The 26,835-nt window shown below is 46.0% G+C and overlaps 1 protein-coding gene across 3 annotated transcripts in view; it reads right to left on the bottom strand.

Moving 5' to 3' along the window:
• LOC147747586 (interferon-induced protein 44-like) overlaps positions 1–26,835 on the bottom strand; it is a 255,059-nt gene that overhangs the window by 166,137 nt on the left and 62,087 nt on the right. For all 3 annotated transcript variants that reach the window (XR_015308305.1, XM_086954229.1, XM_086954232.1), the window contains exons 2-3: positions 2,907–3,409; positions 2,772–2,823 (exon numbers count right to left, since the gene is read on the bottom strand). Coding sequence is in view for 2 of the 3 variants with exons in the window: in XM_086954229.1 (XP_086810355.1) it covers positions 2,772–2,823; positions 2,907–3,399 (545 nt within the window). In the remaining variant the exon portion in view is untranslated. The remainder of the gene's footprint in view (positions 1–2,771; positions 2,824–2,906; positions 3,410–26,835) is intronic.

The raw sequence follows: 26,835 nt of genomic DNA, 5'->3' as shown, positions 1-26,835 counted from the left end.
TAGTGCATTTGCGTAGTCAAGCCTAGACATGACTAGCGCAAGCAGGGCCAAAATGAGGGCATCGGTAGTAAGTAGGCAAGAGATTTTACGTATTTTCCTGAGTTGGAAGTGGCTTGAGGATACTACAGCGCTTATCTGGGGCGTCATAGAAAGGTCACTGCTAATGACGACTCCCAGACGTTTGGCTGAGTTAACAGGGCAGGGGGGAATGCCAAGGCTTGCAGGCCAGAAAGAGGAGTGCCAGGGATTGGAGGGTCCCCCGACAAGAACCAGCTCGGTCTTGTCGGGGTTGAGCTTCAGGTGGTTTGAGCTCATCCAATTACTGATGAAGCAGAGCGTGTTTTGATAGGTGGTGATAGATTCATCAGAGGAGTCGATAGTAAAAACCAGTTGGATGTCATCTGCGTAATTGAACGCGGTGACATTAAACCTACGGAGGGAATGGCTAGCATTTTGTCTCATACTTTAACATATACTTAATGTGGGCTTAATGCCAGCACCTATCTCATGTCTAGCACAGTTCAGTCCTGCAACTTATTTGATAGTTTTAACTCTTGTATTTGTCCAAACACTGGAACATTTCTGCTTTGCCATAGTTTCTGATCGGATGATTTGGTTTTTTTCCACTGATTCCACCACTGATGTGGGGAAACAGTTTTTATGTCACATTTAGCTCCATGGGAACTCACAGCTTCCTTCGCTTTCTCCCCATTTCATCTTCCCTGCACCCTGCTCGATTAAATTTGGTCATCTTTAGTTTTACTTTATTATTTTATTATTAATTTTCCATTCTTAGAGGTCCAAAGTGCTTTCTCGAATAGAAATTAGGAATAATTAACACCCACTTGCCAAACCAAGCAAGAATTAGCAAAACCACTACCTCTGCAACTGGTTAAAACAGATGCAACCTACTAGATTTGCCAATGTTTACATTAATTTTTACTCCTTTATTAAAAAGCAAAAATACATGGTTCTCAGGACTATGGAACTCTCCTAGTCCCTTTTGATCGCATAGTGATAAACCACTATATGCAATCACATGAAGCATGCCCTAGTTTTTAGGTCGAGCCAAGCGCAGCATGCATGCGCTACTCTTGGAGAGGGCCTCTTGGAATCGCTACAGCTTTTCTTGAAGCTCATGCGTGTGGTGCTCACATGCTATTGGCCTTTGTGTGCGTCTTCCTAAAAAGACAGCACGCAATTGGGCAAAGTCGGGTGCATGTCCCACCTTTGTATCCACCCACAGCCTGCGAGAGAGCGCATCAGCGCCATCTGTTTCCAAATATCACGCCCGCGTTTCGCTGTCGTGTTAATTGTGAACAGAAGGGAGTCGAGCAGCGGCTTTCCTCCCTTGTTTTCAAGTTGTTTCCGTAAACAGTTTGGGGTATTTTCATGGCAAGTCGGCCATAGCTGGGCCTTTACTCGATTTTGAAATGTTGTCAATTAGTTCCAAATAAGACATTTCTTGTCCAGCTAAGAATGATCTTCCAAATGAAATTTAGCGCGTGCTGAAAACAAAGGAAGGACAATTATAAAGTGGGCTACTGTGTGGTAACTAATAGCCACCAGCTGGATAGTTCATATCTGGCAATGGGAAATGATTAGCCAAAGTAAGGCTTGAGGTATCATGCATTATTCTCTTATAATTGGCGGTAAATATGTCGATTGAACCCGCATTGCGCAGATGTTCCAGGATTGCCTGCTACAAAACGTGTCGATTGTGTCAGTAACGCGCCGTCCCCGCCTGCGTCCCAGGAGCCCCAATTACAGCATCTTGTGAAAGGGATAATTTTCAAACACTGTCCTTTGGAGACCTCAACACTCAACTCCTAAGGATGCGTAAAATTATCAAATTCCTCCTCTGCCTAGAATATCTTCTTGAAGCTGAGGAAAGAAAACATTCTGAGGCTGGCAAATTTGCACATTTTGACTGCAACAAATGTAAGAGCCATATATAAACTTTAATTCAGAATTTGATGTTTGCCGGTGAAAGGAGAGGCTTTTATTTTGTTGGGAAGCAACGCTGACTCTTCTTTACTTTTTTTTAAATTAAATTGTCATGTAAAACTAAATTTTTCTTCAAGCCTTATGAGGTCATTCTGATTTTGGTCGTCGGGTAGCCTACCTGCCATTGAGGTCCTAATCTGGAACAGTCATCTGAAACTCCCCATCTGTCAGTGTCCAAACCCACAATGGATTTGATATTTGCACACTGACATGATGCAAATATTTTTAACTCCTCCTTTCCTAAAACTATAGCAATGCTCCCACTCTTGCAAAATATTCAAGGACTTGAGTTAGAATAGTAAATCTTCCTTTAATCTGATTTTCAGAGGAAACATACAAACACGGGTACTTCCAAAAGGCATGGACAGAAGGTGGAGCTTGGATGGTTAGGACTCAGCATTGGAATAGCCAATAGGTCTCGCTTTTGGGACCTTAAAAGTATTTAGTTATGCAGTACAATATCCTTGGTGCAACAACATCAACTGTTGCATGGCTAAACCCTTACAAGGTCCCAAAGGCGAGACCTATTGGCTATGCCAATGCTTGTTTAACAGTTTGGTTACTGACCTCAATTACGTAACTAAGTGTTTAATTCCTGACTGTAAAATTAGGTGATCTTACACACCTTAAAGGGACCCACATTGTTGTAAACAACGGCCATACATGAAAATTTGATCTCAACTAAAATATTTTGAAAATGTTATTAGACTATTAACATTCAAAAATGTTATGCTTGGTATACTTGACTTAAAATGTAAACTTACTCAGCAGTCCAAGTGATCTTCCTCCATTGTGTTTCTATTGCATCACCAATACCTACAGAATAATATACAAAAAATGAGTTGTGGGGATAGAGGTACATTCATGAAGTCAAAATGGCGTTGGGATTGCATACTTACTTTCAACGCGAAACACTTCACACTCAACAAAGGTAGGGTCATCTCCATACAAGTCAGCAGCATTGAATTCATAATGAGCTGTAGCACTGGAGGTGAGCTGCATAGCATTGCAGAGGAAAGTTAAAGACCCATTACCAAAGTTAGGGCCGAGGGTTGAATGATCATAGATCGCACCTTCTGAATCTTTGACTGGAATTTTCAGAGGAGTGTCTTTCTTTTCACCTGTGTTTAAGCGGAAGAGAAATGCCTTTCCATCTTTCACCAAAACTTCTCTAGACTTGAACCCCTCATTTGAAAATCCTCCAAAAATAAGTCCTGGATTGGTATATGCCACAACTAAAGTAGGTCCCTGTGCATCACATTTTGAATGAAATGCCAGAGGCGTAAAGCCGTGGACACTTCCCTTGAACAGAAGGCACAACCGCACATTTCCCAAAAGTTGACACAGTTGTTTTTCTTCATGTTTTGCCAATCTTGTTTTGACTTCAGCCATTCTTTCAAATCTAAAGAGAAATAATAAAGGGAATAATTGTTTTAACAAATAAAAGATTGTGTTGCATCATCTCATAAGTGTATTGCAATGCATATTATAACTGTGCATATTATAACTGAATGGCTGAACATATACTCTGAGAGTTGAAATACTTACAGAATCAAGTGAAAATACATTTGGGCCAGATTTAGACTTTGGCAGACGGAGTAAGCGCAGTCAAGGTAGCAGAGGACTTTACAACCGCCACCCTGACTTTACTCCACCCATTTGATTTTGAGAGTTTCTGTGATCCACTAACAAGGAGGCCCACACAGAGACATTTAAAAGTTTGTTGTGCATCTGTCATTGGTGACAAAGGCTTACACCAAACTTTTCAATGTGTATTCTTTTCCAAAAACAAAATACTAAAGCGGCTGATAACATGGGAGTTGTCCCAGGATATTCCTGGAGGTGGCAGGAACTAAAAAGAAAAAAGATTCAATCACCCACTCTAAATAGGGTGGACGGTCAGATATCTTCCATCTCGCTCTCTATACTCTTATCAGGTTAACTGAGGTACATTTACGCCAATGGAATACATTTTACTTCATCAGCGTAAACCTGCAGACCACCTAACGTAACGGAACACTGAGTTTGGCAGACAGGTTGCTCCATCACCTTTGGGCTCTTTGGGCTCTTTGTACGAAAATGGAAATATCATCACACATCCACTTAATTGAATGGACTAGGTTCAATAACACACTGAATCAAGTTCAAATCTCTGTACTCCGTATTCAGAATGCATGGCGGCATTGACCCTAACAAACTAACTATGCTTAAGCAAAGGAAACTAAATAAGGTAGAAATGCCACGGTCCTGGGCAACAAACTCTGGAACTCTATTTGGCCAGATATGAGATACCAATGAAACCGGATGGCTTTCCAAATCCCTGGAAAGAGGTTTGTTTAAAGAAGCGTTTCCAGCCTTTCTGGATAACGGTGGGACCACCTTGACTCTGACAAGGGCAAGAGCATAACGGTTCCTGTTCCAGTCAGATCATTTCTGTAGCTCATGCTGAATGTATATCTCTCTCATTTCCAGAATGTCTTTCAGCTATGGTGATGCTGGGAAGGGTTATACCCTACAGATGGAGCTTCTGTTGTCACAAGCATTGCAAACTGGCTACGAACCAGTACTACAAAACACAAATAAATAAAGGAGTTTGAAGGAATGGATTTGATTATCATTTCACACCTCATGTATGGTGGAATGTATTCCTTAATGAACGGAGGTTTAATTTGTAGCTTAAAAATGATCACCTTTCAATCACTAGGGTTGGTGGAAATTTTGAGAGGTCAATTAAGAAACCTTGATTTTTATGTTTGTCACTCATACTGCATGGTTATTTTCATAAAGACAACATTTCTCCCACCTTTGTGTAGCATTATCTAGAACCAGATAATTAAATGATGCATTGTCACTATGACTGTCTTCTTCCTCCTGACCATTACTTGTAGAGTTAAATCAGAGAGAGAGAGAGAGATAGAGAAAGAGATAGATTCATTCCTATAGGAAACAATAGGAAGGGATTCCTTAATTGCGATTCGCAAATTGTGAATCGCAATTAAGGAATTTTAAGAAATCGCAAAAAAAAATGTGATTTCTTGATGCATAGCCTTTTGCGATTTCTTAATTGCGATTCCTTAATTTTCGCAATTAAGAAATCGCAAATGACAACAATGATGCATGTGGCCGTTAGACTGTATACATACAAGGAAATAGTACACTGAAGATATTTTTATTATCTGGCGAGCACTGAATATAAAATGGCTGTCTCCCTTATTTCGCTCCACACAGTCAACCCAGATATCAATTTACTCATAAGTACAACAATTCTTCTGTAAATTTCCTAGACCTCTCAATAAAAAAATACTGATAACAACTTATGCAGTACGATATAAAGATCACTGACCAACAGAAAAAATATCTTACAACATTACAGACATTACAATAGGGCCCTGCATGTTTCACCTGTTTACAGTCAGACCAGTGATGGCTGGCGACATTCAAAAGTGGTTGGGCGTAAATGTTGGGTCTAAGTATTAACGCTGCAAGCGTAACCCTAACACACTATTAAACTATTCCCTGGGGCACATTTAACTAATTGCACAACACTCCTATAACCAGTTCTGTAGGACATTATTTGCATATTCGTCAGATACTATTAACACGTTTTCTCAGACACTATCACCCAGTTTCTTGAGACATCTTTAACCAGATCTATTAGAATCCATTAACCACTTCCTTGAGACAATATTGACCAATTTTCTGAAACGCATTATTAACCAACTCCATGGGGCACTATTTGCTAGTTCCCTAAGACACTATTAACCAGTTCCTTGAGAATCACTATTAAGCAGTAGTATATATTAACTAGTTCCCTGAGACACTATTAATCAGTATCCAGAGGTACTATTAATGAAATATGTGACACACAATTAACCAGTTCTTTGTGGGACTATGTTACTAGTTATAAGACTATTATCCAAGGTTTCCAAACACACTGGTAATCAATTCCCTGAAACACTGTTGAAAACCTGTTAACCAGTACCCTGTGAGCTGTTATTCAGTTCCATAGAACACCATTCACCAGATTTGTGAGGTACAATTAACCAGCCAAAAGGGACACCATTAACAAGTTCAGTGAGACACTATTGACTGGTTCCCTGTGATGGTATTAACCATCTCCTTGACACACATTTGAACAAGTCTCAGTGACACTGATAATCCGCTCCATAAGATATTATTAACCAGCTCCATGAGATACTATTAAAGAATACTATGAGACAATGCTCGCCAGTTCATGATGCAACTGAAATCATCCAAATTGATTTGAAATTCTAGGTCACCGGTTGCAAATGTATTTTGGAAAGGTCTAATTGCAGGGCAGAGTGTTTTGACAACAGGCTATGTATGTCCATAAGAAAAATAAGGTAATGCCACTATGCACTTATTTCCGGTTACTAGATGTAAGTGGGCTGTCTTTCCATATTAGTTATTTAGACGTCCAAAATTCCACATATGCTACCGAGTAGATCATACGAATGGAAACCATGTGTTACTCCAATTTCCTCCAAAGAGCTCAATCCTATGTTTGGTATAGATAATATAAGTGTAATTTAACAAAGAGAAGTGACACTGCCAGCCTTTGCTGATGCAATAGCCATGCTGCCCCCACACCATATGCAAAGCAGGCCTCATTTATCATGTGCTCGAGCCAGCACAGCCCTGTCAGGTAAACACGATCCGGTAATAGAAGGAATATCTCTGCAGTTTGTGCAGTTTACAGGAAGCAGCGTGTACGACAAGAGTCGGTGAGCAGCCAGTGACCAGGGACCGGGATGCAAGCTTTGCTGTATTGCCACAACTGAGTGAACAAGACAACAATGCACAAGGTGAACTGGAGGATCGAGGGAAAAAAAGCACTAAGCACTGTTTGAGTCTTGGCGCGGGCTCTATATCATGTAATGAAGTTCTAGGCAAATCATGTAACCTCCAGGTGCCTACAAACCTCAGAGTCTTGTAATGTAGCCAGGGTGTTCATGTAATTGCAGCTTAAAGGGAAAATAGGTGCCAACCTGTATTCTTTTGGGCCTTTGTCGCAACGAACAAGATGAGAGAGGTGTCCTAAGAGAAAGGGCTTAGTTTCATAATGTTGCCAAAAGTGAAAGCAAACAACATGAGAGGAATGAAGAGAGCTGCCAGCTGCATCCCTCCTACAGCCCGCCCCCTCTCATGATGACTAGCAAATTGTTGCCAACCACTACCTCCCTATCAGCCTGCCCCACCCCCTGCCTTTGCAATAAATGGAGTTCTGTTAACTCCTCCCAGGGCCACTGTGTAAGCGCCAGAACAGCAACATTATCCAGAGCATTGTAAATCAGCACACTTTCTGCCATGAGGTCACTGCTGTAGCTTGTGCCTACAGGTCGAAGAATACCTCGCCCAGCTGGCACATGCGCAGCAGGACATCTGCACAGCTCATGACAGCTGCCCCTTAAAAATAGGAGCGGTACAAAAGGGGGTGGTAATGGACGGAGCATCTGAACCAATCAAACACTTACACCCAGTCAAAAGATCTGGGTTTAATCCATCACAGTTCTTTAGCCCACTCTGCCACCCCAGTTCAGACATGGCTATATGCAAATCAGTCTGACCCTGTGCCTCATGGGAACAGTCCAGCCCGAACTGCCAAGCCATGCCTTCCCTGGACCGGAAACAAGCTTCCGAAGACCGGTTTCTGGCATTCCAGCCATCTTCAGCCCGGCTTGCTTGAATCCAGTGGCAAAGTGGGCAAGGGACTCACGTCTGAGCATACCCTGCCACACTTATGGCGGACAAAAGCGGTACAAAAGGGGGTGGTAATGGACGGAGCATCTGAACCAATCAAACACTCACACCCAGTCAAAAGATCTGGGTTTAATCCATCCATTCCGGTCCAGGGCAGGCATGGCTTGGCAGTTCGGGCTGGACTGTTCCCATGAGGCACAAGGTCAGACTGATTTGCATATAGCCATGTCTGAACTGGGGTGGCAGAGTGGGCTAAAGAACGGTGATGGATTAAACCCAGATCTTTTGACTGGGTGTGAGTGTTTGATTGGTTCAGATGCTTCGTCCATTACCACCCCCTTTTGTACCGCTTTTGGCCGCCATAAGTGTGGCAGGGTATGCTCAGACGTGAGTCCCTTGCTCACTTTGCCACTGGATTCAAGCAAGCCGGGCTGACGATGGCTGGAATGCCAGAAAATGGTCCTCGGAAGCTTGTTTCCGGTCCAGGGAAGGCATGGCTTGGCAGTTCGGGCTGGACTGTTCCCATGAGGCACAAGGTCAGACTCATTTGCATATAGCCATGTCAGAACTGGGGTGGCAGAGTGGGCTAAAGAACGGTGATGGATTAAACCCAGATCTTTTGACTGGGTGTGAGTGTTTGAACCCTGATGCCCTTTTTTTAACAGAGACATGGCTCCAGTTGGAAATGGACCCCACTGTAGTATGGGCTATTCCTCATGGTTACACCCTAAAACGATTAGATCGTAAGATACATAGAGGTGGAGGGCTGGCCATCATTTACAGAGACATCTTCCGATGCCGCATCTCCACTCCGGCCATGCGAGCATGTGAAAGTCTGTACTTTACTCTGGAGTTCTCCCCTACATCCACTTTCTCTGGCATTTTAATTTATCGACCCCCGGGCCCGTTGAATAACTTTATTACTGAGCTGACAGATGCGGCTGCTAATCAGTTGCTCCTGGCAGCAAATTTCACGCTGCTGGGTGACCTGAACCTGCATTTGGATGACTCCCAGGATGCTACAGCCACTAATCTTCGACTTAATCTCCAAGCCATTAATCTGTCGCAAAAAGGTTTCCATCCAACGCACATTAAAGGCCATCTCCTAGACCATATTTTTAGCAATCTTGATAGTCTAACAGTGGAAATTCCTAGGCCTCTGCCCTGGACTGACCATTACTTGGTACCTTTTACGTGGCCTATTAACACTCCCCCTATGTCACAAAATAAGAACAAGCACCGGGGTAGAAAATGGGCCTCGCTGCCTCTGGCTGAATGGGAATTGGCACTTAATGAGCACGTGCCTTCCAAATCAATGAATCCCAGTATAGCCACGTCCAACTATGAGAATTGGATCACGGATACTTTGGACCAGGTCCTCCCAAAAAAATCTCTACAGTCTATAAAACGATGCAAAGTGGCCCCATGGTACTCCCCCATCCTTAGATCCATGAAACAGTCATGTCGTAAGCTGGAGAGAGCCTGGAGGCGAGAATACTCACAATCTAAGAAATCCGAGTATAGAGCCGCGATTAAATCATATAAGAGTGAAATGAAAAGCGCACAAATCCAATTCTATGACTCTAAAATCAAGTCAGCTGCTAACTCACCTCGAGAAATATTTAAAATAGCAAAGTCACTAATCTCCCCCCCCCCTGAGTGTGTCTCCTCTGTTGGGGCGCTTGTTCGATGTAATAATTTGGCAACTTTTTTCTCTCAGAAAATTTTGGCCATCTATTCCTCTTTCCCTGCTGATGCAGAGAAGCGGGACATTATTGCTGACCCGAAAGCGGACGCCCCAGCTCACAGCTCGCTCGAGGAGTTCCCTCTTCTTGACTCAATTGCACTGAAGAAAATTCTCTCCAAAGTCACCTCAGGATCTCCAAATGATCCTGCACCTCCTCAGACCCTCCTTAAAGTCAGCGAGGCCATATGTCCTGTTATCTTAGATGTTCTAAACTCGTCCATTGTTTCCAGCTGGTCCCTGCCCAGTGGAAATGTGCAATGGTTAGGGCCCTTCTTAAAAAACCTTCACTAGACCAGAACAACTTGGCCAACTTCCGCCCCATCTCCCTTCTCCCCTGGTTGAGTAAGTTGCTGGAGAGACACATCAATAACATCTTGGTAGAGTATTTGGAGTCCAATGACCTACTTTGTGCCTCCCAGACGGGATTCCGCCCTCAACATGGCACCGAAACTGCTTTACTCGCGGTAACGGAAGAAACGAGATCCGTGCTGGACCAGGGAGGGAAGGCAGCCATTATATTATTAGATCTTAGTGCCGCGTTCGACACGGTTAACCATGCCACATTATTACATCGTCTAAATGGCATGGGCGTGTCGGGCGCGGCCCTGAAATGGCTGACCTCCTTCCTGGATGAGCGCTTCTTCCAGGTGTTTGAGGGCGAGGTAGCATCCTCGAAACACCCTCTGAGCTGTGGGGTTCCTCAAGGCTCGGCCCTGAGCCCCACGCTCTTTAATGTCTACATGAGTCCTCTGGCAGGGATAGTACAGCCCTTCAGTGTGCGTATTATCACCTACGCGGATGATACCCAACTGGTGGTCTCCTTGGACCACACAGAGGGTTCATCCAACACCTTAGGGCCCTGTCTAGAGGCAGTAGCCAAGTGGATGCACTCTTCATGTCTCAGACTCAACGGGGAGAAGACGGAGATTATGCTACTGGGCAATCCCGCACCGACCATTCTGGCTCCCATCTGGCCCGCCTGTCTTGGTGCTCCTCCCTCACCGAAACCTCACATCAAAAGCCTCGGAGTCTGGCTTGATAAAGCATTGGACTTTTCTGTGCAGGCCACTAAAACTGCTTCCACTTGTATTGGACTGTTGAGAATGCTCCGGAAGATTCTCCCATTGCTTCCTTTCCAGGCGAGGAGAATCATGGTTCAGGCCTTGATACTCTCCCGCCTGGATTATGGAAATGCATTATATCTGGGAGCCCCGGCAGCAGTGATCAACAGACTCCAAGTTACACAAAACTGTGCTGCTCGACTCTTGTTTGGCATCCCTCGTGGACAATCAGCAAGGAAGGCCCTAAAAGAACTCCACTGGCTCCCAATAGCTGCCAGAATGCACTTTAAAGCTATGTGCATTGTGCACAAAGCTTTTTACCGAACAGGTCCAGCTATCTTGCGTCCCCTGGTCGTACCTTACTTACCATCGAGAACCCTTCGTTCCAGCGTCCTTCATCTTGCCACGACAACTAAAGTCAATAAGGCTCGCTGGGGAGGCCGGGCGTTTTCACACTTAGCAGCTAAGATGTGGAATTCGCTCCCGCCGAATATGCGGGAAATTAGCAATCTGATGGTCTTTAGGAAGACATTAAAAACTTACCTGTTCGCCAAAATGTGTTAACCTTGCTATCTGCTCACCACACTATTCAGTCCAAGCGCTGCGAGGCCTTAGGGTATGTACGCGCCATATAAATATAATTTTTCATTTCATTTCATTTCATTAGATGCTCCGTCCATTACCACCCCCTTTTGTACCGCTTTTGGCCGCCATAAGTTTGGCAGGGTATGCTCAGACGTGAGTCCCTTGCTCACTGTGCCACTGGATTCAAGCAAGCCGGGCTGAAGATGGCTGGAATGCCAGAAACCGGTCTCGGAAGCTTGTTTCCGGTCCAGGGAAGGCATGGCTTGGCAGTTCGGGCTGGACTGTTCCCATGAGGAACAGGGTCAGACTGATTTGCTTATAGCCATGTCTGAACTGGGGTGGCATAGTGGGCTAAAGAACGGTGATGGATTAAATCCAGATCTTTTGACTGGGTTTGAGTGTTTGATTGGTTCAGATGCTCTGTCCATTACCACCCCCTTTTTTACCGCTTTTGGCCGCCATAAGTGTGGCAGGGTATGCTCAGACATGAGTCCCTTGCTCACTTTGCCAATGGATTGAAGCAAGCCGGGCTGAAGATGGCTGGAATGCCAGAAACTGGTCCTCGGAAGCTTGTTTCCGGTCCAGGGAAGGCATGACTTGGTAGTTCGGGCTGGACTGTTCCCATGAGGCACAGGTTCAGACTGATTTGCCTATAGCCATGTCTGAACTGGGGTGGCAGAGTGGGCTAAAGAACGGTGATGGATTAAACCCAGATCTTTTGACTGGGTGTGAGTGTTTGATTGGTTCAGATGCTCTGTCCATTACCACCCCCTTTTGTACCGCATTTGGCCGCCATAAGTGTGGCAGGGTATGCTCAGACGTGAGTCCCTTGCTCACTTTTCCACTGGATTCAAGCAAGCCGGGCTGAAGATGGCTGGAATGCCAGAAACCGGTCCTCAGAAGCTTGTTTCCGGTCCAGGGAAGGAATGGCTTGGCAGTTCGGGCTGGACTGTTCCCATGAGGCACAGGGTCAGACTGATTTGCATATAGCCATGTCTGAACTGGGGTGGCTGAGTGGGATAAAGAACGGTGATGGATTAAACCCAGATCTTTTGACTGGGTGTGAGTGTTTGATTGGTTCAGATGCTCCGTCCATTACCACCCCCTTTTGTACCGCTTTTGGCTGCCATAAGTGTGGCAGGGTATGCTCAGACGTGAGTCCCTTGCTCACTTTGCCACTGGATTCAAGCAAGCCGGGCTGAAGATGGCCGGAATGCCATAAACCGGTCCTCGGAAGCTTTTTCCGGTCCAGGGAAGTCATGGCTTGGCAGTTTGGGCTGAACTGTTCCTATGAGGCACAGGGTCAGACTGATTTGCATATAGCCATGTCTGAACTGGGGTGGCAGAGTGGGCTAAAGAACGGTGATGGATTAAACCCAGATCTTTTGACTGGGTGTGAGTGTTTGATTGGTTCAGATGCTCCGTCCATTACCACCCCCTTTTGTACCGCTTTTGTCCGCCATAAGTGTGGCAGGGTATGCTCAGACGTGAGTCCCTTGCCCACTTTGCCACTGGATTCAAGCAAGCCGGGCTGAAGATGGCTGGAATGCCAGAAACCGGTCTTCGGAAGCTTGTTTCCGGTCCAGGGAAGGCATGGCTTGGCAGTTCGGGCTGGACTGTTCCCATGAGGCACAGGGTCAGACTGATTTGCATATAGCCATGTCTGAACTGGGGTGGCAGAGTGGGCTAAAGAACTGTGATGGATTAAACCCAGATCTTTTGACTGGGTGTAAGTGTTTGATTGGTTCAGATGCTCCGTCCATTACCACCCCCTTTTGTACCGCATTAAAAATAGGAGAGCAGCAAATTGTAATTTCTTTTCAGCTGCTTGGTAATTTCTTTTCAGCTGCTTGGAGTTTTTAAATTCTCTTTTTGCCTCTCCCCTCAGGGAGGTAAGGTGACACCCATTTTACTGATTAACGCCAGATGCCCATAAGTCAGACGAAATGCAAGTATAAAAGGAGTTCCTTTCAGGAAGTCCATTCATTGTGCACCAAATAGCTAGATAAAGTTGCCTACAGTATTGGGTTCATTGCTCCATAAACTGGGCATGGTATTGCCCGAGACACTGTCTGTTGATACATAAACCTAAAAAGACCCAGCCAGACTACCTTTAATCCACTTTCTAATTTTGTTACATTTATTAGGAAACATTGGAGAATAATGGGTGCAAGGATTCTTGCATTAAATCTACCCATGTTTGTCTTGCATAAAGGGCACAATTTGAAAGATCACCTAGGTCATGCTAATTTATAATGATAAATACGAAAACGTTGCTGAATACATTCTTGTTACTTCCCCAAAATCCTGACACTTTAAATATGGTAATTTCACAATTTGAATTTTTACTGACGAAACTAAGGTGTTTGTTCACATTTTCCTTTCTGATTTTTCTAACTGCAAATCCCAAAGCGTAATCTATAGTATTTGGTGTCCATGTGGTCATTTGTATAATAGACTACTTAGCCAAAAGGTGAAAAGGGGAACTAGCCAAAATCTTGCAAGAATCGTTGGAGTGTCCCTAACACCGTACTTTTGACACAAATTCTCCAGTGGCAAATGATCTAGGTGTTGCAAATTGGGAGCCAGCTCTAAGTTCCTCTTAAAATAAGATCTTCAATGACTACTCAGATGTGGAACAGACAACAGGGGACTAAAGACGTTTGAGGATTGGCAATCCCTAATATAACTGACAATATAACTGACATTCTCATTGTTTTCAGTAAGGACTGTCTGTCTTGTTCCTCCGGAAGATTGACTTTAATAGGATGCTCTTATAAAGATCAAGTAGACGGACTCCTGTCTTGGTGAATACTAATAATTTGATTCAGTTATGGCTACATTGACCAATATAGAATTTAGCTGTCAGTTAAAAATATATTGACTTCCACTTTGTGCGGTGTTACTTTATCCTGTACAACCTCCATTCATACTTCGCTTTATAATACATTATAAGTTTTTGGATTTGTAGAAAATTGGAAATGGATGCTTTCCTCTTTTAAAACAATTTTAAAGATTTTAATATTCAACACTGATGGGTTTCCTTCCTGTACTATTTTCTAAACATACCTTCTGGACTGTCTTCTTTCTTCTATTTCCTCTTTTTTTCAATGTCTGAGTTGCATTTTGGGTTTTTCCTCCACCCTTGAGAGCTCTGTCCTAAACTAGGCATTCTTTTTTCCAAGGATTCCACTGGGTTCGTATTATTATTGTTGTTGGAGACAGAGAGATTGTTGGCTCTGGTGTTCCTGCACTCCTCCATGTGAGTAGGCTATTTCAGTGTGCCTCACAAATTCCTTGTTCACAATTTTTCCATTAAGTGTGTTCCCTTCTCTTTCTCCTAATAATCAACACCTATGGCCTACTCTTTGTAAAACATGTGCCTTGTCCCAATACAATACCAGTTTCAACTTTCTTCTATTTTGCTCTTTTTTAGTCTTTCCTATCATTTCTAGGGTTCCTCAATGGTCTTTCTACAAAAGTAATGTCCTGGTGATCGCCCGTCTATTATTATCAATGATACAGTCATATTAGCTTTGTAATATGAAAATACAGGATATAACCTACTCTTTTTTGGTTACTTAGTCATGTTCTAACACTTTTTTTTGTGTGAACCACAAAAAGCACTAAGCACCCTTTTTTTACACTAATTTGCTATTTACAAAATTGGTCACCATGTACATAATAAAAGTGTTTCCTAGCCTGGTATGTTTCATTGTGTATTTTCCAATACATATACATTGTGTGTCTAAATGTACTGATACAAATTACACAACTGTATCAAGTGTGCAATGACATCAAGGGCAATATTCAGAGTTTCCACCTTACTAAACGTGCATTGTATCCAGTGGTACTTGAAATAAGTCGGATGGGATATCCGTCACATTTGTGATGGAGTACCTCATCCAATGAGCTCTAACTCAAGCCCTGCTTTTCACCACAACCAGTTCCTCACTTTCAGAGGGTCATTTCTCCCAGAATTTTACACAGCAACTATTGTCCTGATCCCCAAGCTGGGTCAGCCTTGGGACCGCTGCTCCTCGTATAGACCTATCTCCCCTTTTATGCGGTTGTTAAGGTGTTTGCAAAGGTCCTGGCTGCTTGACTCACTGGGCTTTGTCCTGACTGATCCACCCGGATCAATGTTGACTCATGCCAAACATGGCTCCATCTGAGGCACATTGGATCAGCAACCCCACGGCTCCGCTCGCAATAGCCTCAGAGAAAGCCTCTGACACCATTGAATGGGCCTTATGGGAGGCGGTGCTTCAAAGGTAAGGCTTTGGGCCTTTTTCCACTAACAGGTTGGCCTTCTTTACGCCATCGCAACAGCTCAGGTTTGGGTAAACTGGATCCTCTTGCAGCCCTTTCCAATCTGTAGGGGAACCCGCCAGGGCTGTCTCTTCCCGCTTTTAGTCACTCGGGCGATTGCACCTTAATCTTGCCTAAATTGTTGTGATGCTCAGGTGTGGGGGTGGTCTTGGGGAAGGGAACTGGAGGAGTGTATAGCCCTATACGCTGATGATAACTTGCTGTTACCAGAGGACCAATGGTCCTTGGGCCCTCGCTGCACACATCACAGTCTTTATGGAGAGACCTCTGGGTCAACAAATCTAAATCCCTGCTGTTGCCACTCAAGGGAGATGCAGGTGGACAGTCTTGGTGTGCCACAGCTGCTCCATCAATCCTTCAAATACTTGGGCATCTACACCTACAGTCTCTCGGCATTGGTGTGGAGTCTTGATATGCATAACCTGATAACCGGGTTTTATTGAAGCCTGAAGCACCTGGGCTGACCACCCTTGAATCCCCTGGGGTGTTTTAAAATGATGAGCTTTCCACGTTTACTAAATATTTTTTCGAACTCCCCCTACCTAATCTCTAGGAAATGGGTTCCAGAAATTGGCCTCAAAGGTTGCCGACTTTCTCTGGGCAGGATGTCCGCATCACAGGGCCTGCTTCATGGGTCTCCACTCCCCCATACACTCCAGGACTGTACTTGGGTGACCCCGCTGTGCTGATGGGTGGCACTCCGAAATCACAAACTCACTGCGATGACCCCATTGTGGCAAGGGACATGACTCCATCATACTACTGGCATATGGGGCTTTGTACAGGCTAGGCTGTCTCCAGCAGAGGTTTAGGAGCAGGCCTCCACTAGAGGCTAGGCTCTGTTGCCAAACCTGCTCTGCAGTCGAAAGCCATGTGAAGTGGGGGGCTGCCCAACTATGGGAGGGCTGGGCACAATATAGCGAAAGTCAAACTTGTGCTACACATGGCCAAAGGTCATGCTTGGCAGCGTGTATAGAGCATGGGTTTAGCCAGAGGCCAGGTCCTGCAGCCAAATCAATGCCATAGACAGTGTGCAGTGGAGGGGGTATTGGCTGCCCACTGCAGATTGGGTGATAACCACCCTGCTGCTGTGCACAACCTTCGGCCGTGTGCAGTGGGGTTTGATCGTCAAAGTTGCGTCTGGGTGCGTGTTCTGGCTAGAGGCCAGGTTCTGCTTCTCACCCACTATGGCTTATAAAACTACACTACACATATTAATGACAGGAGCAAAATGGCATACACATTAAAACAATGCTTACAACCATACTGCAGCTTAAAAGATCTAGGAGACACCCATACAGTATACATTCTTCAACAATATATACTGTCTCAAACCTTTCTCTGAAATTCTGATAATAAATATCTTCACCTAATTATTCAATTGAACATCATTAGTAAAACGCAGCACCATCACCCCTAGAATCAAGTCTTGAATCTCTTCCTAAAGTCTGTCGGGACTTGGCAGCGATGTAGAAGAAGTAGAGCTCATCGCTGCAACTGATGCGGGAAGTGTGAGCGAGAGCGAGCGATGAGAAATTATAAATCTCAATTTATAAGGAGATTTTCTAAAGTGCACCAAGACAACTCTTTAGCATAAGCATGCATGGAAAAATCCACAAATTAATAATGTACTGTAAGGAGAGGCATATTTTTTGGTAACAGGACTTCAATTTAAACCACAACCTATTCAAAATGTTTAATGTCGGCATCTGCAAACTCACGCTAGTAACACTCAGTCTTTTCCTTGTTTAAATGAATTACTGTTTGCACATTACTGGTAGCTAAAGTGTGCACCGTAAACATTTTAGCAAACCAAATCAAACTTGTCTTCAGGACTACACTATTTCTATTTTGTACGTGCAAATATGTACATACAGTCAATCTATGTTGTATATGATTGTGGACCGTTTACTAACTTTAAAAATGAGCCAGCGGTTTATAGAGTGATTTGAGGAGCAGTATCTTGGGTGATGTGATCAGTGATATCAGCAAGTATGTCATTTAACATTTCATCAGTAATATAGTATGTGAGGGCACAAGTTATAGTTACATCAGAAAATAATTATAACTTAGAGCAACACCTAACTAAAACATCACTTGAACCTTTGTTTTTTCAGGAACTATATATTACCTACTGGAAGTTGCTAGTAGGTAGTTATAGTGAGGTTCAGATTTTACACACACAAAACCATAGAAATAAGCAAATAGCTATAGTTAGAGTTACCTCAAGTAACTATAACTTATGTCCTAAGATAACTATAACTCACGCCCTCGCCATGCACTGCTAATTACCCAACGTATTACATCACCCATTACATCATTGATAATATCACTACAACATCTTTATTGATGGGAAAACCATGCATGGCGGGGGCATGAGTTATAGGTACTGAGATAATTCAAACTATAACTGCTGAATATCTATGGTTTGTGAGTGTGTAAAATATCATTCTAACTCTAACTGCCCTGAAACCTTTGTTCTTCTGTTCTTGTGTGCCCCCAATGTTGAGTAATGACACCCACCTAGTTCAATACCAACACCACCACTTCCACGTCCACTCCCCACAGTGTACAAAAAGCAATGTTTCCACAATAGATGGTAGGCAGTGACTACATGAAACAAGCATTTACAATGCAATAGGTCTCGCAGCATTAAAGTTTGAGTTATTGGCATTGTGTATGACAATGCGTTGCATACATTTTTTGCAAACTTTGAATTGGTGAGCAGTAAGTGTGTGTGCAAGAGTACGCTGTTGCTCACAGCTGTTATTCACACAGCTCTGATGATGCACCTCAGGCACGGGGCTGACGCAGTTATTCACACAGCTCTGATGATGCACCTCAGGCATGGGGCTGACACAGTTATTATTCACACAGCTCTGATGATGCAACTCACGCACGGGGCTGACGCAGTTATTATTCACACAGCTCTGATGATGCACCTCAGATACGGGCTCACAGCTGTTAATATTCACACAGCTGTAATGATGCACCTGAGCACGGGGCTGATGCAATTATTCACACAGCTCTGATAGTGCACCTCAGCACGGGGCTCACAGCTGTTATTATTCACACAGCTCTGATGATGCACCTCACGCAGGAGCTCAAAGCTGTTTCACACAGCTCTGGTGATGCACCTCACACAGGTGTTCACAGCTGGTATTATTCACACAGCTCTGATGATGCACCTCACGCACGGGGCAGAAAATATAGAAAGTTTGCAGAATCACCAAGAGAAATTAGAAAAGGCGTCTATTGACAGTCCTTACTTATAGCTAAAGCCCATGATTTTGCGGGGTGTGCTAAGTGTATGTCTCACACAGATCCTTGTATCCGCCTAACCTGATTCAGAGTTTCATGACCACACTATGTTTCAGCTCATGCTTAGTTTCATTCAAACTAGCATTGAGTTTTTTCACACATACCATTTGAAACTTGTTGGCACACATGAATACTCACTTCGATTATAAAAGCATCTCATTTCTTCTCTCAGCCCAGGGCAACAGACACATAATTAACTGGACATACAATTAGCTACCAACATCCATAAAAGAAAAAGCATTCGAGCGACAAGCTCTACTAGCCCCAGGCCAAACATAAAGGACAAACAGTATGGCAGCTCCCAAGAGATCGAAATCAGAAAAAAACTCCTGCCGACCTTTTTATGAGCTATGGAGTAGAACTATATAATGCACAGAAAACCGTAGACATCACTAAGCTATCACCAGAAACCGAGAGGCACGTGCCACATTCGAGCTACAAGGTAGTTTTTCCATGCACGCAAATATCTTACCGTTCATCAAATCCGAATAGTAGTCTGATATCACACACTTTAAATAGGAACTACAAACTACATGCAGAAGCAAACGATATTCTGGAAAACTCTCTGAAAAACAGACCATTTAAATTTCTTGGGGACTATGCTAATAATACGCCAAGATGATCGACTCAACTGATGACTTCATTTATGCAGACACTCTGTCGTTGATCAAACTACACACTGTACCTCACGTTTTGGTAATTCGTCATGGAATGCAGGGCACACAGATTACGCACAACAGTGCATATATGCACAAATTAATTGCGGTGTCAAATAGGCTGAGAAATTCATGAAGTCACACAATTTCCAAACGGCACAACAGCACCGCCTATACTTTATTATGTTGCTCTCAATGTTCATACAATTTTGCATCTGTAATGGTGAAAAGTGAAATGGAAGATGCTCGTAAGAGGTCATATCTACAAGAATGTGTTTAATGAACCATGTCACCCCACAGCATTGATCGCGTGCAGGGTGGAGAAAGCGCGTCTCATCCCTGCGTTTCATGCACATTCTGTTACCTGCATAACCGGCGCCCTCAGGGTCCACGCTAGTGTCCAGCACAGCAATAACCATCCCGCCCGCGGCCGTTGTACTCTGGGAATCGGGCGAGGAAGCACCCCCCTCGTCACTGGCTCTACTGTCTGCTCTGCTTCCTGTGCGCACGCAAAACGAAACCTATCGTGGGGCGGGACTTCCGTGTTGTGAAGCCCACGCCCACGGAGTGCCTGGAGGAGTAGTGGTGACGCGGGGCTCCCATGCCCGGAGAGCCCAGCGGTCGGAGGCTGCACAAGTCCGGAGTGCCGGTGAGCGGGGAGGGGCGGGGAGGAGGGGGGGAGGGGTTGGTGCCTGTATCTGTGCGTGTGTGGGTGTGGGGGGGGAATGTCTCTCTGTGCGTGTGTGTGTGGATGCTTGTGTATGTGACAGCCGTACAGGGAGAGACAAGAGCGAGCTGAGACGAGCATGCAGAATTGTCTCCTTTCTCTTTGCACGCGGTGAAGGCAAAGCACGGACCATAGTGTAGCAGCTAATTATTAGATGAAAGCCCGGCGTCTAAAAATGGAAGCGCTTGATCCTTTTTTAATAGAATATGCAGCTAGGTGGAGGGAATAAGATTATGATGAGCACGAGCAGTTTGGTGGATGAACGAAGGAGAAATAATACGATGAAAAGTCTCTCCGTGCGTGTGTGTGTGCTTGTGCATGTGTGTGCGCATGCGTGCAGGGGGAGGTGTGCCTGTATATGTTGGCGCTTCCCAGGAGACAGCCGCGCGCGTGGCCTGCGCTGATCGCCTTTTGAGAGAAGCGCGCGGCCGGCACTGTCTCCTGGGAAGCAGAGTCAGTAACAATAGATATCGCCGAGTACAGTGCTTACGCACTGTATCGCTACGAGACCTAAAAAAGACAATACCCTCCCGTAATAAAGGAAGGTAAATGGCTGAGCTTTGCTGTGTGAAAAATGGAAGATCATTGTATGACATTGACTACTGAATAACACTACAGTAGTGGTTAAGGAAAAAAGTGAACCAGTTTGGGGGCGAGGGAGTGAATTGCATTTCGCACTACTATAGGGGCTTGTTTTTTATAGTGTTGTATTACCTATATTTACCGTTTTTTATGTCAAAATTGTATGCATTGCACAAGGCAGAATAATAACAATTTCATGATAAGTAAAACATTTAGGCATGTGGGAATGAGATGTGCTACATTATTCCGGTAGGGAAACCACTGTTATTACAATATTTGCTTTTTAAGAAAACGAAGTGATGTGCACTAAAAGATGATGTAAACTTAAAAGGAATGGCTAATTAAAAAAAAAAAGCTTTACCAACACGGAGATAGGCAATATCACCTGCATTCCATTGCACCAATTTGATTGTAACTTTTTCAAATAAGCATTGGCAAAGGCCGCAAGCCTTTGGCAATTCTATTGTCGGGGATTTTGCAAAACCGTATTGCTCTGGAAGCTGCTGGGCCCTCATATAATCTAAAAAATAAAAAATAAATGGCTAAAGACAAAAAAGTGTTTTTCTAGTCTACAAAAAAGTACACATTACCATAGTGCACTGAAGGAACTACCTTGTGTGTGGAGGTGCCGCTCGTGGAAGGGCTGCATGCTGTAACTCACAGTGAAGTCAGTGAATGGCCCCTTGAGGCATGGTGGAGTAGGGGGAAGAAAGAAGTGAATGACTCAGTCACATGCTAACAGATAAAATGTGGCAGCAAACCTCTACAAGTAACGGGTCTTGGCTAACACTGACCTAAACAAAGAATTCAGACTGGCATTGGCTGCTAACCTTACCTTTGAAAAGAATGGAAAAAAGACGAAAGAAGGGAAGAAAGAAAACATGAAGGAAGAAACACTAAAATGGGAAGAAGAAAGACAAAAAGGAAGGAAGTAAGCAAAGGACACAAAAAGGGAAAGAAAGAAGGCAAAAGAAAGAAGGAAAGAAATAAAGAAAGGAATAAAGAAGACAAAAAAGAAAGACAAGAATGGAATAAGAAGGTAAAGAAAAAAGCAAAGGAAGGAAGAAAAAAGACAAGTCAAGAATGCAAAAAGAAAGAAAGAAGGCAAACAATAAAGATGGAAAGTAAGAAAGGAGAGAAGGCAAAACAGAAAGTAAAAAGGTAAGAAAAAAGGAAAGAATGTAAAAGCTAGAGAAGGAAATAAGCTAAAAAGAAAGAAAAGCAACAAAGAAAAAGAAAAGAAAGAAGGTAAGCACAAAAGAAGAAAGAAAAAGGAAAGAAATACAAAAGGAAAGAAAAGAAACAAGCATTTACAATGCAATGGTCTCGGCATTATTAAAGGTAGAGCTATTGGCATTGCTGTTGACTTTTTTTTTTATTCATAAATAAATGGCATTGTCATTTACATTGCCAATAGCTTAATCGTTAAATAAATGGCATTGTCATTTACAATGCCAATAGCGTAATCGCTCGCAAATGCAGGACCTATTGCATTTACACCCACACAGAGCCACACACACAAAGCCACCCACACACACATACAGAGCCGCACACACAGAGCCTCCACACACACCCAACGCCCCCCCACACACACCCAACGCCCCACACACACAACCAACGCCCCACACACACCCAGAGCCCCACACACACACCCAGAGACCACCACACACACACCCAGAGACCACCACACACACACCCAGAGACCACCACACACACACCCAGAGACCACCACACACACACCCAGAGACCACCACACACACACCCAGAGCCACACACACACCCACACACCCAGAGCCACACACACACCCACACACCAAGAGCCACACACACACCCACACACCAAGAGCCACACACACCCAGAGCCACACACCCAGAGCCACACACACCCACACACCCAGAGCCACACACACCCACACACCCAGAGCCACACACACCCACACACCCAGAGTAACACACACCCACACACCCAGAGACACACACCCACACCCAGAGACACACACCCAGAGCCACACACACCCACCCAGAGCCACACACACCCAGAGACCACCACACACACCCAGAGACCCCCCACACACACACCCAGAGCCCCACACACACACCCAGAGCCCCACACACACACACCCAGAGCCCCACACACACACACCCAGAGCCCCACAGACACACACCCAGAGCCCCCCGCACACACCCAGAGCCACACACACACACCCAGAGCCCACACACACACACCCAGAGCCCACACACACACACCCAGAGCCCACACACACACACCCAGAGCCCACACACACACACCCAGAGCCCACACACACACACCCAGAGCCCACACACACACCCAGAGCCCACACACACACTCAGAGCCCACACAAACACCCAGAGCCACACACACAGGAGAGCAAGCAGAGCGAGGGGGCAGGGGAGCAAGCACAGCCAGTGTGCAGGGGAGCAAGCACAGCCAGTGTGCAGGGGAGCAAGCACAGCCAGGGGGCAGGGGAGCAAGCACAGCGAACTTAAAGGAAGGCACAGATACACACACTTGATTACAGGTATTATCATTCTTTTAGCACAAAAAAGGTGGAGGTAAAGGGATCAGAAGGAAAAAGCGAAGGAAGAAGACATTTTTTTTTATATATAAATAAATGGTATTGTCATTTACAATGGCAATAGCTGTACAGGCCTCAGTTCTCTGGCAGCAGGGGGGGGGGGGGGGTGAGATGCACTGATAGAGCTATGTATGTGTCATTTCTCGGGCAGAAGGAAAGTTGACATGCACTGAGGGGTGTGCAGGCCTCAGTCTTAGTTTTGTGGCAGCAGGGGGTGAGATACACCGACATGATAAGGCCGCAGTCTCTGGCAGCAGAGGGTGAGATGCACTGAGAGAGGTGTGTTAGCCTCAGTTTCTGACAGTCGGATGCTTGAGATACACTGACAGATGATAAGGCCTCAGTGCTGTAGCGGGGGGAGATGAGATGCACTGAGAGTGGTATAGACATCAATGCTCTATGGGGGGAGATGAGATGCACTGAGAGGAGTGTAGACCCCACAGAATGATGATGTTTATACCACTTCCCGCTCACGGACACCAAAGCTCCCACCCTTCCAGCAGGCCTCAGACACACACCTACGGAGGGGGGGGGGGGGGGGGGGGGAGCGGCGGCTTGGGGCACTTACCTTTGACTTGGCTCTCGTACTCCGCCAGCACCCCTCGCTCCTTCCGCAGCTTCCCGTGTGACGTCATCCTCAGCCCTTGAAACTCCCCTTACTCCACAAATGAAAAGTTCCTCTCTGCTCAGTGCCCCCCAGCGGGCTCCTCTGGCATTGGGGGCTCCTGCCCACCGTAGGTAGGGGCAGGGCAGCGGTGCCGAGTTCAAGGGCAGTCCCAAAGGGCAGATGTTTAAGGCAGAGTGCGGAGTCTGCTCCGGAGGAGGGCAGGCATAGCTCCCAGCAGCACCGACAGGCAGGGCGAGGACACGTAGGGGTTAATCACGAGATGCAGCAAACACTGCCAGCTTTCAGCATGAATAGGGTCAGGCGCTTGGAGTCTGCGGGGGGGGAAGAGGTATGGGCAAGGTGATGCAGGCAGTGAGAGGTACGATGGGAAGGAAGCGAGTGGATGGTGAGAGCGTGCAGGCGCGTGACAGGTGAGGGATACCACTGTGAGAGTGAAGCGAGGGAGAGGGCGACGCAAGGCTGGGAGGTGTGACAGGATGGGTGACGGAGGAGTGGGAGGTGTGAGGTGGGGGGCTGCACACGGTGAGGATGTAAGGGTGGAGAAATGCAGGGAAGGGGTGTCGGTGGGCAGACGGTTCGTGGTGATGCAGGGGGAACACTGTGGGGGGATGGGGGCTGAGAGGAAGAGGGCGTGAGGACGATGGGAAGAGACACCGCAGAGAGTGAAAGCAGTATTTTAATGCAGGGGGTGGGGTTGTGAGGGTGAGAGGTGAGAGAGGGGTGGGACTGTGAGGGTGAGAGGTGACAGAGGGGTGGAAGTGATAGAGGGGTGAGGGTGCAAGATGACAGGGGAGGGACTGTGAGGGTGAGAGGTGACAGAGGGGTGGGACAGTGAGGGTGCGAGGGGTGAGACAGTGAGGTTGCGAGGGGTGGGACAGTGAGGGTGCGAGATGACAGAGGAGTAGGACTGTGAGGGTGGGCGGCGACGGGGGGGGGGGAGAACTGTGAGGGTGCGCAGAGACAGAGGGGTGGAAGTGGTGGAGGGATGGGGGTGCAAGAGGACAGAGGGGAGGGACTGTGCGGGTGAGGTGAGAGAGGGGGAGCCCACACTGCGAGGCCCAGGGTAGGCTGAGGCGAGATGTGCTGCAGGGACAGAGGCTGTGAGGGTCACGCACATAGAATTAAAAACAAAGCATAAACAGTTGATGTTAAAAACGAGAGACGGAGGTAGCCACCTAATAGGTGAATTGCATAATGATAAACTAAAAATCCTGGCTCCACGTGTGACCAAACTGTGTGATCCTGACTCGAATCGTGCTCTGAGAGTCCAGCCGGACTCTTAGCTCGAGTCTGGCTCGACTCTCCATGTTACTTGTTGCCTCGCCCACCTCTCCCTCCAGCCATGCTCTCCTGTGTGCAGACACAGTTGTCACTTCCAGGCCATCACCCCGCCATATCGCGTTGCTTTCCCCGACTAATGAAGTCGCTCTGCGCAAGCCTGTTTATTAGCCTTGAAATAAAAAACACGGACATACAACACGAGAGGGAGGGTTCCGAGTGGGCGGAGATATGGCTAAACAGAAGCGACAGCCGGGTATCATCGGCGGGAAATCGGCGTTGCCATGTCGGGACAGTGAGGGTGCGAGATGACAGAGGAGTAGGACTGTGAGGGTGGGCGGCGACGGGGGGGGGGGAGAACTGTGAGGGTGCGCAGAGACAGAGGGGTGGAAGTGGTGGAGGGATGGGGGTGTAAGAGGACAGAGGGGAGGGACTGTGCGGGTGAGGTGAGAGAGGGGGAGCCCACACTGCGAGGCCCAGGGTAGGCTGAGGCGAGATGTGCTGCAGGGACAGAGGCTGTGAGGGTCACGCACATAGAATTAAAAACAAAGCATAAACAGTTGATGTTAAAAACGAGAGACGGAGGTAGCCACCTAATAGGTGAATTGCATAATGATAAACTAAAAATCCTGGCTCCACGTGTGACCAAACTGTGTGATCCTGACTCGAATCGTGCTCTGAGAGTCCAGCCGGACTCTTAGCTCGAGTCTGGCTCGACTCTCCATGTTACTTGTTGCCTCGCCCACCTCTCCCTCCAGCCATGCTCTCCTGTGTGCAGACACAGTTGTCACTTCCAGGCCATCACCCCGCCATATCGCGTTGCTTTCCCCGACTAATGAAGTCGCTCTGCGCAAGCCTGTTTATTAGCCTTGAAATAAAAAAACACGGACATACAACACGAGAGGGAGGGTTCCGAGTTGGCGGAGATATGGCTAAACAGAAAACAGTTAGGAACCTTACCTGGGGGCAGAAGGCAAGAACGGGAAGCCAGAGTTTGTGTCTCCTACGCCTGGAGCTCGGAACGGGAGGAGTGAGAGCGCAGGGAGACGAGAAAAAATGGCGCCCGCCAGCAGCCCGATTCTACCCGCACCTTGAAATAAAAAACACGGACATACAACACGAGAGGGAGGGTTCCGAGTTGGCGGAGATATGGCTAAACAGAAAACAGTTAGGAACCTTACCTGGGGGCAGAAGGCAAGAACGGGAAGCCAGAGTTTGTGTCTCCTACGCCTGGAGCTCGGAACGGGAGGAGTGAGAGCGCAGGGAGACGAGAAAAAATGGCGCCCGCCAGCTTCTGTATTTTTCGTATTTGGGGGCGTGGTTTTGTGGTTCTGAGTGACAGGCAACGTCACTGTCTAAAGAACGCAAAAAATCACGCCCCCAAATCCGAAAAAGACGGGGCTTGTTTGAAGTGACCGTTCTCTCCTCCAATGGCTGGCCTCCGTTTAGGAAGCCAGCCAATGAAGGAGAGAGAGGGCATGGAGGCGGAACCTTCTGCGCTACTACAAATCATTAAATCTCATGCCTAAGACTGCGCAAGCGCAGCCTTTTAGGCCTTCGACCTAAAAAGGAAAAAAGAAAGCTAGAAGGTAA

This window comes from Lissotriton vulgaris, chromosome 1_1, assembly GCF_964263255.1.
Source record: "Lissotriton vulgaris chromosome 1_1, aLisVul1.2, whole genome shotgun sequence".
NCBI classification, from domain to species: domain Eukaryota; kingdom Metazoa; phylum Chordata; class Amphibia; order Caudata; family Salamandridae; genus Lissotriton; species Lissotriton vulgaris.
This window is presented reverse-complemented; position numbering and strand designations above follow the sequence as displayed.